Consider the following 12,898-nt stretch of genomic DNA (forward strand, 5'->3'; position numbering starts at 1 on the left):
GTTATCTTTTGTCACATCTTTCCATTTATCCTTCGATCATGGAGGAGACCGATGTCGTTAGAATTGTCAAGAGAAAGAGGAGTTCAAATTCGATGTTAGATCATTCCTTGACCGATCTTACGCGATCCCATGCGGGCACTACCGATTGTTATCTCAAATAGATAAAGAACCTCAAATTTGATGAACCACATCGTTTCAAGGAAAAAGGAAACGAGGGCCAGTACAGGTTTAATATTAAAGTTGGCAAAAGAACTCAAACGATTTAAAATAGCAGATAATGAGGAGTGTTTTTTCTGTAATTCAGCTGATTCCTTGGAACATGCATTTCTGGAGTGCCCTGCAGGCCAAAAACTCTTTCAAGAAGCCTTAACATGGTTTAATAATAAGCACAAAGTAAATTTTACTCCATCTAAACAACAGTACCTATTTAAAGACTATGATCCACCCCCGAGTACTAACTCAAAATTAATGCGGAAATTCCAGATCCTTACTGTACAAACTCAGAAATATTACTACTCATGTAAAATGTTAGAAAAACCTCCAAATATTCTAGAATTGAAGTCAGCGCTAATCTTACAATGGAAAGTTGAAAAATGGGAAATTTAAAATTAATTTAAATTAACGAAAACGCACAATTTTTTTTTTTTTTTTTTTTTTTCTTCCAGTGACAAAATTTCATCCTTTTCTTACTGCTTTCCTGTTTTTTTTTTTTTTAGTAGCGTGTAACCCGCAGTTTGTAAGTAATCTAGTTACTGTTATGTTTAAGGCTATCTGTATTAAATTGTAAGTAGAGTCCTGTTTTGTTCAGTAGCGTAAGTAACCAGTAAACATGTATTGTAGGTAGAATACTGTATTGTCTAGTGATATATTTAGCCCGTACTGTAAGTAATGTAAGTAATGTGATTTTGCAAACAATAAAAAAAAAAATAAAAAAAAAATAAAAAAAAAAAAATTAAAGTTGGCGACGCCATAGAAGAAGCTAAAGAAACGTGTTCGTCCCAGTTTTACAAAGTCCACGCTTCCCTCGAGAAATAGACAAGAAAATTTTGTCAGAGAGACAGAAACACATTCCTCTGGCTGACAAGTCTGACTTTGGATGGTCGTTAATACAAAATATAAAAGGAATAAACGGAGAGAAAGATTATTAGAGAAGAAGCCATAGTGAGTGCCCAAGCCAAACAGGGCTCGGCGCGAAACAAGTCAATGTCCACGGTCAACAGAAAGGAACCTTCTCCGTTAACGCAATTTGCAGCCACCGCCAACTCCAGTCAATTTTACAGCAATACTGCTAAACCTATACTAACGCTTAAGACCAGGGTTCAAACCAAAGCAGGTTCTTGTTTTGCCTGTACCAATCCAGGACATTCTACGGGTCAGTGCCCTCTAAATTACTTCCAGTCTGGTCAATGACTAGCCCGTGATCAAGAACATGTCTAAAGTGTTGTCGATTCAATTTTTGTTTCTAATCATTTAAGTAACATTTGCTATGACGAAATTTCAGATTCAAAAAAATTTAGATTCCGCAGCTGTTTAACTGTGAGTTTACATCAGTTCAATCAATTATTTCTTTGCTTCGTGGTCGCTTGGCCTTACGTTATAGTGGATTGCTGAAACTAGGCGCTTCAGGCTTCTTTTTAACCGTTATGCGCTACCGTTATAAAATCTCGTTTTTGTCTCTCCCGCCTTCCAAAGTTAATTCTAAAATACTTATGCCCTTTAAGTCATTTTGTTTCAGAGGCTATAACTGTAAGTCGAGATTGTATGGGACGGTCGATCGATCAACAAATGAATGGATCTTAGGGGAAGCGTATGTAGCATCCCCCGCAGATTTTGCAGGGGCGAATAACATCACCACCTACTTGGCAAAGGAGAGAAAGCCTGGGATCGAGGTCATCGAACGTACTCCTAATCTTTGATAATTGCCGGTTTCTTAAAAACTAAGTGCGTTGAGCTTTTGGATCATCAGCCTTCGGTTCGTGGTCGTTTGACCTTATGTTATGATGAATGGGTGAAATTAGCTCATCAGGCTTCTTTTTAAGCGTTGTGCAGGACGGTTATATAATCTCGTTTGTGGCTCTCCCGCCTTCCAAAGTTAATTCTAAATTACTTTTGAGCGTTAGGAAAGTCATTTTGTTTTAGAGGCTATCTCAAATTTGTTAATAACTAAGTGTGTTGAGCTTTTGGCCCATCAGCCTGATATAGTTAGCCCAGTTTCCGTTACCATCCAGTCTTTAGGCAAGAAGAGATTGATTCTTGATTTGAGGCATGTAAATGTGTCTGTCTTTCAAGTGTATATGACACAAAAAACGGCTTTTGGAAGCGATTGCGCGTCGAATTCTGTTAGCGTTTAGGCAAAGCCTCCTTTTCAACTGTTCGCTTTTACAAGCGGAAAAACAACAACAATTCCTAAAGATTAATTCATACATTCATGTTCTTACTTTATACGTATTCGAATACCAATTTCGCACGGGTGTTGAGATAAAGGACAAGCAGAGGCATAACTCGGGGTAAACAAAGAGGGAAAGCGTCTCATTATTTGTGAACTTGTTAGAAGAGCTATTAAATGTTAATTTTGTAAATACACGTTCTCAGAGATCTTTGGTTCTTGTCATTTGTTGGTAATAACGGGAATAATTTCCATCTAAGAATCAACATTGATTTGAAGTTGATTTATCGTCTGTTTCGGGAAGTTACTAACCGGTAATGAATCTTACAAGCTGCATCAGAATTTAAACAGACCGCAACAGATGAGACTGGCTACAACTACAGTCAGATGTCAAAAGGTAGTATCAAAATAATTAATCAACTAGTCGAGTTTAGAAATGTCCGACGAAATTTATAATATCGTGTCTTATTTACATTGAAGACCACGCGCTTGTGGCGCGTTGCAGCATCACGCCGAATTTAACAAAGATTACGGGATTAAGTATTATTTACCTTATAATGCCCGGTTACTTTTTTATAATAGCTTAGTGCTACCTATTTTTGATTATGCTGATTTAGTCTGGGGTGACAAGGACAATGTCTCACTTATGGAGGAATTGCAAATTCTGCAAAACAAAGCAGCTAAGTTGATATTAGATAGATCACCTCACTCCTCATCCACTGTCTTGAGATGGCTGAATCTTGAAGAACGTAGGAAATGTCACCGATGTATATATGCATACAAGTGTATTAATGGCCAACTTAATCATTCTTTGGACATTGTAAGAAAGAGTGATATGCACTCCTACAATACGCGCAATAACAATACTATCAAGCTCCCCAAAATCAAATATAATTGGGGAAAACATCGTTCGCGGTACCACTGTTTCAAAGACTTTAATGAGTTAGAGAGAACTGTAAGAAACTCAGCAAGTTTTCGAATTTTTAAGAAGTGTCTTTTTTCTGCTTTTTATAATTAAGTATTTGTTTTTAATCCTTGCAGTGTGTATGTTGTAATTATTTTTATATCTCGATTTTAGCTTAAATTTTTTATATTTTAATTGCATCATATAAATAAAATATAAAACTAGTAATAGGACCTCTATGTAAACCACTCTTGTGATGGAGCATCCTATTAAAAGATTATTATTATTACCTGTCCTATTTTTCAAATGATATAATCTGTTGGCCTTCCTCTTGAGTTATATCTCACTCTGAGACGGATCCCTAAACACCACGAGTGCCGTTTGAAGCTACAGAAAAAGCTTCAAGCCGAAAAACACCGAGTAGCAGACTAGCAGACCTTGAATCGCTTTAACTACAATCACTTTGACGCTTTTTTCCCAACCTGCTTGGTTCAGAAGAAGTTTGGGCATTTTTCCTCCGTATTATTGTAAGAAATCAGTACTTATTAGGCGCTCCACCTCCAAAAGAACGACTGCATGCTTTACGAAGTGGCTTTACTCCGCCACCATTTTTGTTTTGTTATCAAGTAAAGTGACGTCACATACGCTTACACGTAATGTTTTGGCCGCGCTTGGCAGCCACACTTTTGGAGTCAAACTACTGTAGCACTGTTTCGAACGGGAAATGATGGCGTTTGGAAAAGTTCGTGCAAGTTTTAAGTTTAGAATCGGTTTTTGTATATATAAAACTGCAAAAAAGAGAAGAAAACGTTTTTGTGTCATATACACTTTAAGCGTAATTTTAGATGCGAAGATATTTCCGTAGCTTTTTAAATTTTCTTTAAGGTGTTTTATCTTTTTAAGTCCGGGTACCATCACGTCGAAATTTTTCCATAACACCGGAAATTATCTAGCTTTATCCTGGGACTTTGGTGATGGTGGTGATGGTGTAGTAAAGTATTTTCAGCTCACAGTTTTACCCTCTGGCTTGTCATGCGCGCCGTCTTTATTCACCAAATTATCAAAGCCCATTTTCAATTCATGGAGGTGTAAGGGAATTCCCATGGACATTTTTCTTGACGATGGTTTGTTTAGGGGGTGGTGTCAGTGCTATCAAGGACAAAATTAACAGCTTGACAGTTTTTGCTCTGATTTGACTTGGTAGGAATTTCTAACTAATGAAGAGAATTCCCTTATGAAACATGTTCAAGTTATTAACTGGTTTGACAATGTGTTCGAAGAGCCCCATTCGCACCAACAAAACATGTTTCATGTGTCATGCGCACTGTATTTATTTACCAAAATATTAAAGTACATTTTCAATGCATGGAGGTGAAAGGGAATTCCTATGGATATTTTTTCGTGACGATACTTTTGGAGTGGTGTCAGTAATGTCAAGGCTAAAATTAACAGCTTTAAAGTTTGCGGTCATTTGACTTGGTTATGTGTATATGTAAATTTATAATGTACATTTAAGAGTGCATACGTATTGAATTCAGTTCATTGAAAAAATAGGTGAGACGAAAATAAATTAGATTTTATCCCTATTGTTTACTTGTTGATGTTGTTGTTGTTGTTGTTATTGATGTTGTTGTTGTTGTTGTTGTTGTTGTTGCTGTTGTTGTTGTTGTTGTTGTTGTTGTTGTTGTTGTTGTTGTTGTTGTTGTTGTTGCAATGTATCATTGCATCGAGAATGAACCATGGAAGGACTTTGCTTTAAGCAAATTGAAGGTCTCTTTTCTCCTTACAAACTCTGTCAATGTAGCAGTTTATTTGCAGCATGTCTTAGAATCCACTTCGTCGTGTAGTTGTGTTGATGTTGCTTTTAACGGCACAAAGTTCCACTTCCTTCCGCCGTTCGTTCTTAAATTGAGAGACATTTTATAAAGTTACAGAGGAGAAAAAGACAAAATATATTCGCACGAATAAAGCCTCCGAACAAAAACATAGTCCGAACATTTTACTGTCCAAACATTTTCGATTATGTGTAATTTAGGTAAATGTGCAACGCGGCGCGCGGTATCTTATTCGCTTTAGAATCTCTGAGAAATTAACAGATTATTCGTAGTCTAGGAAACCCTTACGGGAAGGTAACAATGAATTATGTATCCATAGCAACGACCCCGTTACTGATTAAACTTTGCAAAAAAAAAAAAAGCAAAGACGCCATGCCTTATTGTTTTACTTATTTGCCATAACATATTCGAAATTAAGTGATCAGTCAAAACAAGTGTGACGGAAGGTTTTTCAACTTTCTGGATAACTACAGACTTTACGATTCTCTCGCACCTGGAATAACTGACAACGGGGGAAACTAAAACTCAAATGGGCAACTCACTTACAGGAAAGAGCCGCCACTCTCTTGAACTACAAGATTGAGAGTAAACTTGACTTGGGTCCAACAGCGTTTATTTCGTGTAATCGTAGAGGTAACATTGATGCAATTATTGATGTAATCGAAAAAACAGTAATAATTGACAGCTTTATATGACTCGTACACCTGTTCAGTACAAAGAACAAAGTACAAAGAAGTGCATAGATAATTTGTTTTATCTTAGCAAAAGTAAATTACAAAATATGTATTTTAACTCAAGGAGCTACTGTCGATAAGGCTATTTTTTTTAAAGTAACCTAAATGAAAAATTCCTTACAATAATCAGCCACAAGAGCTGCAGAATCGGCAAGAGTTCTTGGAGCACGTACTAGTAAAGTATGAATAGAATTGCAAGGAAAATAGCGGCTGTTGAAGCACGTACTATCGCTGTTTTATTAAAGCGTTTTCCACCTTTAACAAAAGCTGCATCAGTATTTGGAATTTTGCGCATCAGCAAAACCATTTATACTTTAAATCTTACGACTCAGCTAAACGGAGGTATTAAAACCCGAAAAGTAAATTAACAGCTATTGAATTGACAAAACTTGATATGTGACTGCAGGTTCTACTGAAATTAACTTAGAACTTATTGAATTTACCGAGATTTCAAATTGAAAAGATAGATTAAAGTATAGTACTATTTGGAGAATTGGTATTTTAAGTAACAATAAAAACCAGTAGCTTTAGAGTAAGTCAACGCTCCGGAAAGCGCTTAACGTAATAAAATTTGTTGTGCCACGAGGACAAGTACTGCTGGCTTTTATAGGATTATTGTTTGGCAAATAGCAGAAAGCATTAAAATGGAGCACTTAATTGACAGGAATGCGCATAAATGTAAATACAGAGAACTATTCCCTTCAATAAAAGCTGAACTCTTATGCAAAGCTGGATACAAACAACATGAACACTTGGACCTAATTTATCACTTTAACTTCCTGAACCACACAAGTCCAGAAAAGAAATAAATGAATAAATAAATACATAAGAACATGGCAACAGCACCTGACTATCGTGTTGATAAGTACGTATCTTATATCCTGTTTTTAAAAGTACGTTAGGTCGATAATATATGGTCCAACATGACATAAGCAAGTTTAAATTGTTCATTTTTGAAACTAGACAAGATGAAGCAAGTTTAAGAAAATACGCTGAAAACTTCCAAGGTTTTAGCGAACAAACACTTTCCAGAAATCACCAGTCGACGCTGTAGCTGTATTCTTATTATCATCGCAGAGAACTTCACCAAAGGAAGTAAGCCTCCAGTGATATAAATACCAAATAAAGGCGGAGTACTCGTACAGCCTCTCCTCATTCTCGCTATGCCCCCATTTACCAACCCTATACGCACCACTTGCCAAACCCCAATTTTTGCAGACTCCAGCTAATTTGGAATTGTCGTTTTGCATTCTGACAAATGATCCACACGAGGCGGGCTGAACATCCGTCTGACCGCTGAAGTACTGGACTACAGCTTCACCAGACCTGTTAGCAGCTGTTGTCACGTGGAACGTACGCCCCAGCCGTTTACTGCAGTGGAATCTCAGCTGAGTGAATGGCATGTGTGTCATCAGCTCTTTCATGGCGGTTTTGGTGAGAACCATCTGATCACTGCTTATTCCGCGGTAGGAAGTCTTAACTGGTAGCTCAGATGGAGGAGCGGAGCTCTGCAGTACGATGTTGGAGATAAGAAGCCAGCCCCCTGAAATCAGTCATTATAAAGCCTCGATTATTGGTGCTGTATAAATATAAACGTAAACTTAATGTACATTAAAGATTTAATTCTTGCTAACTAACTAAATTAACGAAGATTTGAACCATTATGAAAGTCTGGTTGGAAAATTGCTCGTCGTCCCTGTAGAATAGTTTCTATTTACTACGGTTGATGACTACTAGGAAGGAAGGAAGGAAGGAAGGAAGGAAGGAAGGAACGAAGGAGATAGATAGAATGATGTCTTTTCAATTCCTCTCGTAACAGTCGAAACCTTACCTCCGTCAGTTTTCATGTCACAATATACTTTTAAAGGGTTTCCACTCTTGTCAGGCTGGATCCAGTACTTCCCGTCTCCTTTGGAGTATCCAAGATCCCGAATTTCTTTGCAAGAATGGGGCGTTGCTACAAAAGAAAATTAAATACTTGCTTGGGTGCTTCTCCGAAAAAACTTAACAATTGATACGGAATTTTAAACAGTTAACGCAGAACAACAACATTTCCATAATTTATTTGAACTGAAAACGTTACTCACGAATACGAGATTGGCAATGTTTTCCTGTATATCCCGGATGACATTCGCCTCTTCCTCTTTGTTTTTTCATGTCATGAGTCACATCGACGCAGGAGGCCTGGGTTAAGTAAAGAAAATGATAAATATTTTGTAAATAAACCTCGTCAAGGGGCTGGTGTATGGGAAGACAATGCCCGAGGCTGAATGATTGTCCGGAAAATGAACAGATGGCCGAGAAGCGAGGCTTCCGGGTCAACTGTGAAATGTTGAGGACAATCTTTCAGCCGAGGGCATTATCAATCCGATATACTAGCAAGCCGGAAAGGGCCGGGGTTTGTTTATTTAAGTTATAGCCCTCCGCTTAATTTTGAAATGCGTTCGGTTTATTGTTGAATAATACAGAACAGCGAGTGATTGTCAAAAAATGATTGCGTTAAACAAATCCAAGTTGTCTTGTATGTCAATATGACGACATTTGCAAGAATATTATGCCGCTTAAGTCTCACGATGTTACCACTAAATCTTCAAAAGATAGACCACCCCCTTGTTTTTTTTCCGATTAATAACTAAAGACCCTTGCCTTAATTTTCTTGAGTTCGTTTGTGTCAACAAATTAAATCCGTACCGCTCGTGCTTGTTTGAATAATGATGCGCAATATGACTGTTGTGGACAGTTTATTTTGACATATTTTTCGTTTCTATTGTTTATCTCATGCCATTTTCTCTTTTAGTTAGCATTCTGATATTTTGTGTTGCTGGCAAGGGCAAAAGTTTAGTTGTCAGTTTTTCAGTTGCACGTACTTTTCTATTTGTTCCCGGTTTACAAAATTTTTTTAGATATATTTATAGGTTTTATTGTCTTTTCTCCCGTAGCGAGCCTCTGTCTCCCTCGGTTGTGATTGTTTACAGGGACTGTTCAAAACAAAATACTGGTGTATGCGAGGTTTTGTTTTGTTTGCTGTAGTTGTTCATCCTTTGCGATGACAGAACTAAGATACTGTTAGTAAATGTCAGAAGAACAGTCGGCATTCTGGATCGACAACGCTAGTTTTTTCTGAGTCCTTCTGGAGGTACCAGAGAGCATTGTATTTGTATTGTTTTTGAGCTATTGTGGCTAGGCCTTGTTTGGAGTTGTTTTGTTTTCTGTCTTTTCTTTCTTTTGTTTCACGTCATCTGTATCCCCGTACTCACAGAATCTACCGTTTTTCTCCAGACTTTGATCCAAATTTCTGAGTCTGGTTATGTGTTTTGTAACAGATATTCCACCGAAACAAACTAATGGGCGCCCCTGATATATGCACGCTAAAAGCATGAACTAATTGTTATACTGAGAGACAAATGTCATATGAGAACTGCAGGCAGGTGAATCTATTGTGAGGTAGAGCTAATTCCTTCTGCATCATTTGTTTTATTCCCGTTACTAGAAATAAGCACAGTTATATACTGTTTTACTGTTCCTGAGTTTTGAAGCAGTCTTTTTTTTAGACTATCACTGATACCCAATGAGACGTTGGGACGATTGCACTTAATTTCGTTTTCCTTGCCTTTCTGTGTTGATAATTAATTACACACTCTCTCTACCTTTTGCATCTGTTTCACTATATTATCGTAGTATTTGCCTTTTTAGCTTTTACCTTTTCTATATGAGTCTTATTATAATTTTGCAAACTTGAGTTTTTCAAATCTTTTTGCCATTCAAGTCTTTTTTTTTTTCGGTGTACCACATCGCCTTACATATTCCATAAACACCCAAAAGTGTCAAAAAATTTAACATTTAATTTTTAAAATCATGAATAAAATTATAAGTGAATAATAATTATGCCTTGTCATTGCTTGTCCCTTGCATTTAGAATCGCCCGTGTAATGTTAGGTTCCTTCAGAGAATCATAGATGAGGATTAAAAAAACGAACGTATCATAACTGTCATTTGTTCTAGGCATCCAAAGAACGATTTATCTGAACAAACGTATTGACAAAATTCTAGAGCGACCATGAGGATGATAATTATAAATGTTCAACTGACCATAACTGCGCCATAATAGCTAGATCCTTTCTTCCTTCGAAAATCACGCAGTTTTATGTGGCGTGTTTTGTTGTTCAGTTCACAAATGTGCTTTCCACTGTCAGCGCCAGGATGAACATTAAATGATTTGCAGGAGTCATTTCCAAGGCATTTTAGTTGACATTCAAACTCGTCAGAAACTACAACTGTACCCATGACATGACCAACTAAAACATGATCTGAAAAAAAAAACAACATCTAAGAATTGTTTAATGAAAACACTTTAATAAACGAACTAAGTTAACTTTTCTTGTATTTTTTTTTTCTAAAAATTGACAGAGACGGTTTCTTAGCTGTTGTCAAATGACAGGAAAAGACGAGAATTCTTAATGATAAAAAAAAAACCTGGAAAAGTGGCATAAGCGAATAGTTAAAAAGAAAATGTATTAAGGCAGTCTTAAGATATATAAGGCTCATAATTCACTTTCAGGAGAGCGAAATAAACGTACAGTTGGAGAATTAGAAAACGAACCTTTTTAATGAGAGTCAATAAAGAAGGAAAAAATCATGCCTGTTCGTAAACGTTTACTTACCGAATTGACTTTCGAAAGTGCTTCCACAGAAATCTGTGTTTGTCACCACAAATGCAACTCCCAGCAACACATCGAGAATAAGAAAGACCAACCGAGTCGATCCCACAACTGAGGCCATTTAGAAGTCCGTTTATGTTAGCTCCTGAGTTTCGTAGCTCTAGCTACATGTTTTGGAGTTGAATAATACCTTATTCGTTCGGGATGTTTTATGGCTTTCAATTAATGCTCATAATTTATTTATTACCAGCGTAAATATTGGTTAGTCAAATAAAAAACCTGACCCACCTGCACCCCACGCCTCATTATAAATGGAATTTCTGGTGAATGAGTTTATACGAATTAGCTGGAAAGGAAATATTTCTGCGGCATCAGAGCAGTGGGGACTCGGACTAGTTCGCAGAGTGGGTACAAGGGAGGACTATACAAGAGATGTGTGTCACGTGAGAAATCATTCTAGGCCGATACCTCTTTAAACTTGCGTTATCTTTTGTCACTTCTTCCATTTATCCTTCGATCATGCTGGAGATCGATGTCGTTAGAATTGTCGAGAGAAAAAGGAGTTGAAATTCGATGCTAGATCATTCCTCAAGGGCGTAGCTAGGATTTTTCAAAGGGGAGGTCACACTCTTTCACACTCATTGTACTTACCAGATTGTCATGTCCACGTGACGTTTTTTCGGATGAGCATTGAGTGGGGTTACAAGCCTAAACGACAGCTGCATCGTTATGAGTTAAGTTCCATATTACACAAATTACTCTATTCTAGTCTCACAGCTCATCAGTCAAAATGTTTTTAGTAAGAGGCGGCGTGAATGTCGAGTGGCAAAGATGTTGACGATCTCATCAATCGCGATCGCTCCGTTCATCATTGACAGACCTGACTGTCTCTCTGTGGTCATAGTGCTTCTTAAGTACGTCTTCAGACGTTGTAACGTGTTAAATGACCTTTTACACTCCGCTGAAGTAACAGGTAAATGTACAAAGAATGCGAAGAAGAACCTTTATGTTGGGGAAGAAAATGGGGTGGCATTCTCTAAAGGTGGCTGACGCACTGGTTGGAAGACTTGTTGTGTCATCTACTTCTGACCACTTGCGACGCCAACAAACAAGCTCAACGTCAACAAAATCCAGCGACACAAGATCATCTCTAATAAACGTGAATAGCAGCATAAATTGTGGAGTCACTTGAGCTCATCAATACTTCAGGTACCAAACAGTTTGGAGACATTCATCTGGCTTTCACTGAAGTAGGTATCCATCTGGGCTATTAGGTGGTCAATTAAGGGAATGCACAGTGAACATTGGAAATACTGCACAGGTCTGGTAGCTGGAACGTTATCACGATGTCGCTGTCTGTTGGCAATTCTTGGTAGCTCAACGCTTGTTTAGTGCCACCGACTGAAGTGAACCTCAATCTCCTCTCTGATAGCTTACAGATCTGATTTCATAGAACCAACTTGGGTGTAAGCCTTATAAATGTCACTGTCGCGTTTTTGAAGTTGTATGCTGAGTGGTTTCAGTACAGACAAACGCTTCATCACCGTGATCAGGGTTACTATGAACTGGAACTGAGTTATGGCTGCCAGAAAACCGTTCGCCTTCGTGCGCGTTTCCTGGTCCCATTTCCAGGATCCGTATTCGTCAAGGTAAACACGCTCATTTGCCACTACTTCCAAATCAAACAAAGAACATTCCTTACCTCTCGCCGTGGCGATGAAACTAGTAGGAAACCTTTGCTTGTTTGGACATTTTCAAAGGAAACTGCTTTTCGACACGACATTCGCGCACCCTGTACGAGGGTGGCTTATACCCCAGCTCTATCTTGGCAAGTTAGCATGTGTGAACATCGAAGCAATAGTTAGCGAAAGACCAAACATCCATACATGTTGTTTATATAAAAACAATAGGTGCCTAACTGCTTTGACCTTCAGAATTTTGGTTACAAACAAGAACGTGGTCCACTGCAGATGTTCGGCAAATGGATTATGTAACTACATAGCACTGGAAAAATTGATTCTTCGGATTTGTGTGTTTTCACCATACTGAATTATGAAGCCAGCGACACACCTGGCGATTTCATACGATGATCGCGGCGAATTTGATCGCAAGCGATTTTCGCTACCGATTGACGCAAACACACTTGGCGATTTTTTTCGCCGATCGCGGCAATGTGGCAGTTTTGAAAAGTCATATGATAAAATCGCCCAACCTGATGGCTTTGCTTTAATGGCGATTCGAAGCAATGACCGTAGCAGGGGCGTAGTTACCTGTACGCACATACGCACGTGCGTACCTGAAAAAGTCGAAAATAAAATAAAATAAAATAAAATGAATAAAACGAGAAGTGACTAGGTGGCGTCATAAGTGGCTGTTGGTTG

At 37.9% G+C, this 12,898-nt stretch overlaps 2 protein-coding genes and 1 pseudogene across 2 annotated transcripts in view; 2 read left to right on the forward strand and 1 right to left on the reverse strand.

The window, feature by feature from the left end:
* The window catches only part of LOC146488443 (retinal homeobox protein Rax-like), a 205,067-nt gene that overhangs the window by 133,718 nt on the left and 58,451 nt on the right, over positions 1 to 12,898 (forward strand). The window lies entirely within an intron of this gene.
* On the forward strand, positions 39 to 1,148 carry LOC146488461 (uncharacterized; annotated as a pseudogene).
* LOC146488462 (uncharacterized) lies at positions 5,798 to 10,750 on the reverse strand. The gene is made up of 5 exons (XM_085117871.1): positions 10,521 to 10,750; positions 9,949 to 10,166; positions 7,947 to 8,043; positions 7,691 to 7,816; positions 5,798 to 7,402 (listed from the first exon to the last, which is right to left on the reverse strand). The coding sequence occupies exons 1-5, from the start codon at positions 10,636 to 10,638 to the stop codon at positions 6,870 to 6,872; spliced, it is 1,092 nt and encodes a 363-aa protein (XP_084973997.1). The 5' UTR covers positions 10,639 to 10,750; the 3' UTR covers positions 5,798 to 6,869.

Source organism: Pavona decussata, unplaced genomic scaffold (genome assembly GCF_977016875.1).
Source record: "Pavona decussata unplaced genomic scaffold, jaPavDecu1.1 SCAFFOLD_9, whole genome shotgun sequence".
NCBI classification, from domain to species: domain Eukaryota; kingdom Metazoa; phylum Cnidaria; class Anthozoa; order Scleractinia; family Agariciidae; genus Pavona; species Pavona decussata.

Excerpts from the sequence above, each read along its gene's own strand:
- LOC146488462 (XM_085117871.1), bottom strand. The coding sequence starts at position 10,638 with ATGGCCTCAGTTGTGGGATCGACTCGGTTGGTCTTTCTTATTCTCGAT. Across the intron at positions 8,044-9,948 it reads GCTATTATGGCGCAGTTATG|GCCTCCTGCGTCGATGTGAC; the intron begins GTCAGTTGAACA and ends TACTTAACCCAG. Across the intron at positions 7,817-7,946 it reads ACATTGCCAATCTCGTATTC|CAACGCCCCATTCTTGCAAA; the intron begins GTGAGTAACGTT and ends TTTCTTTTGTAG.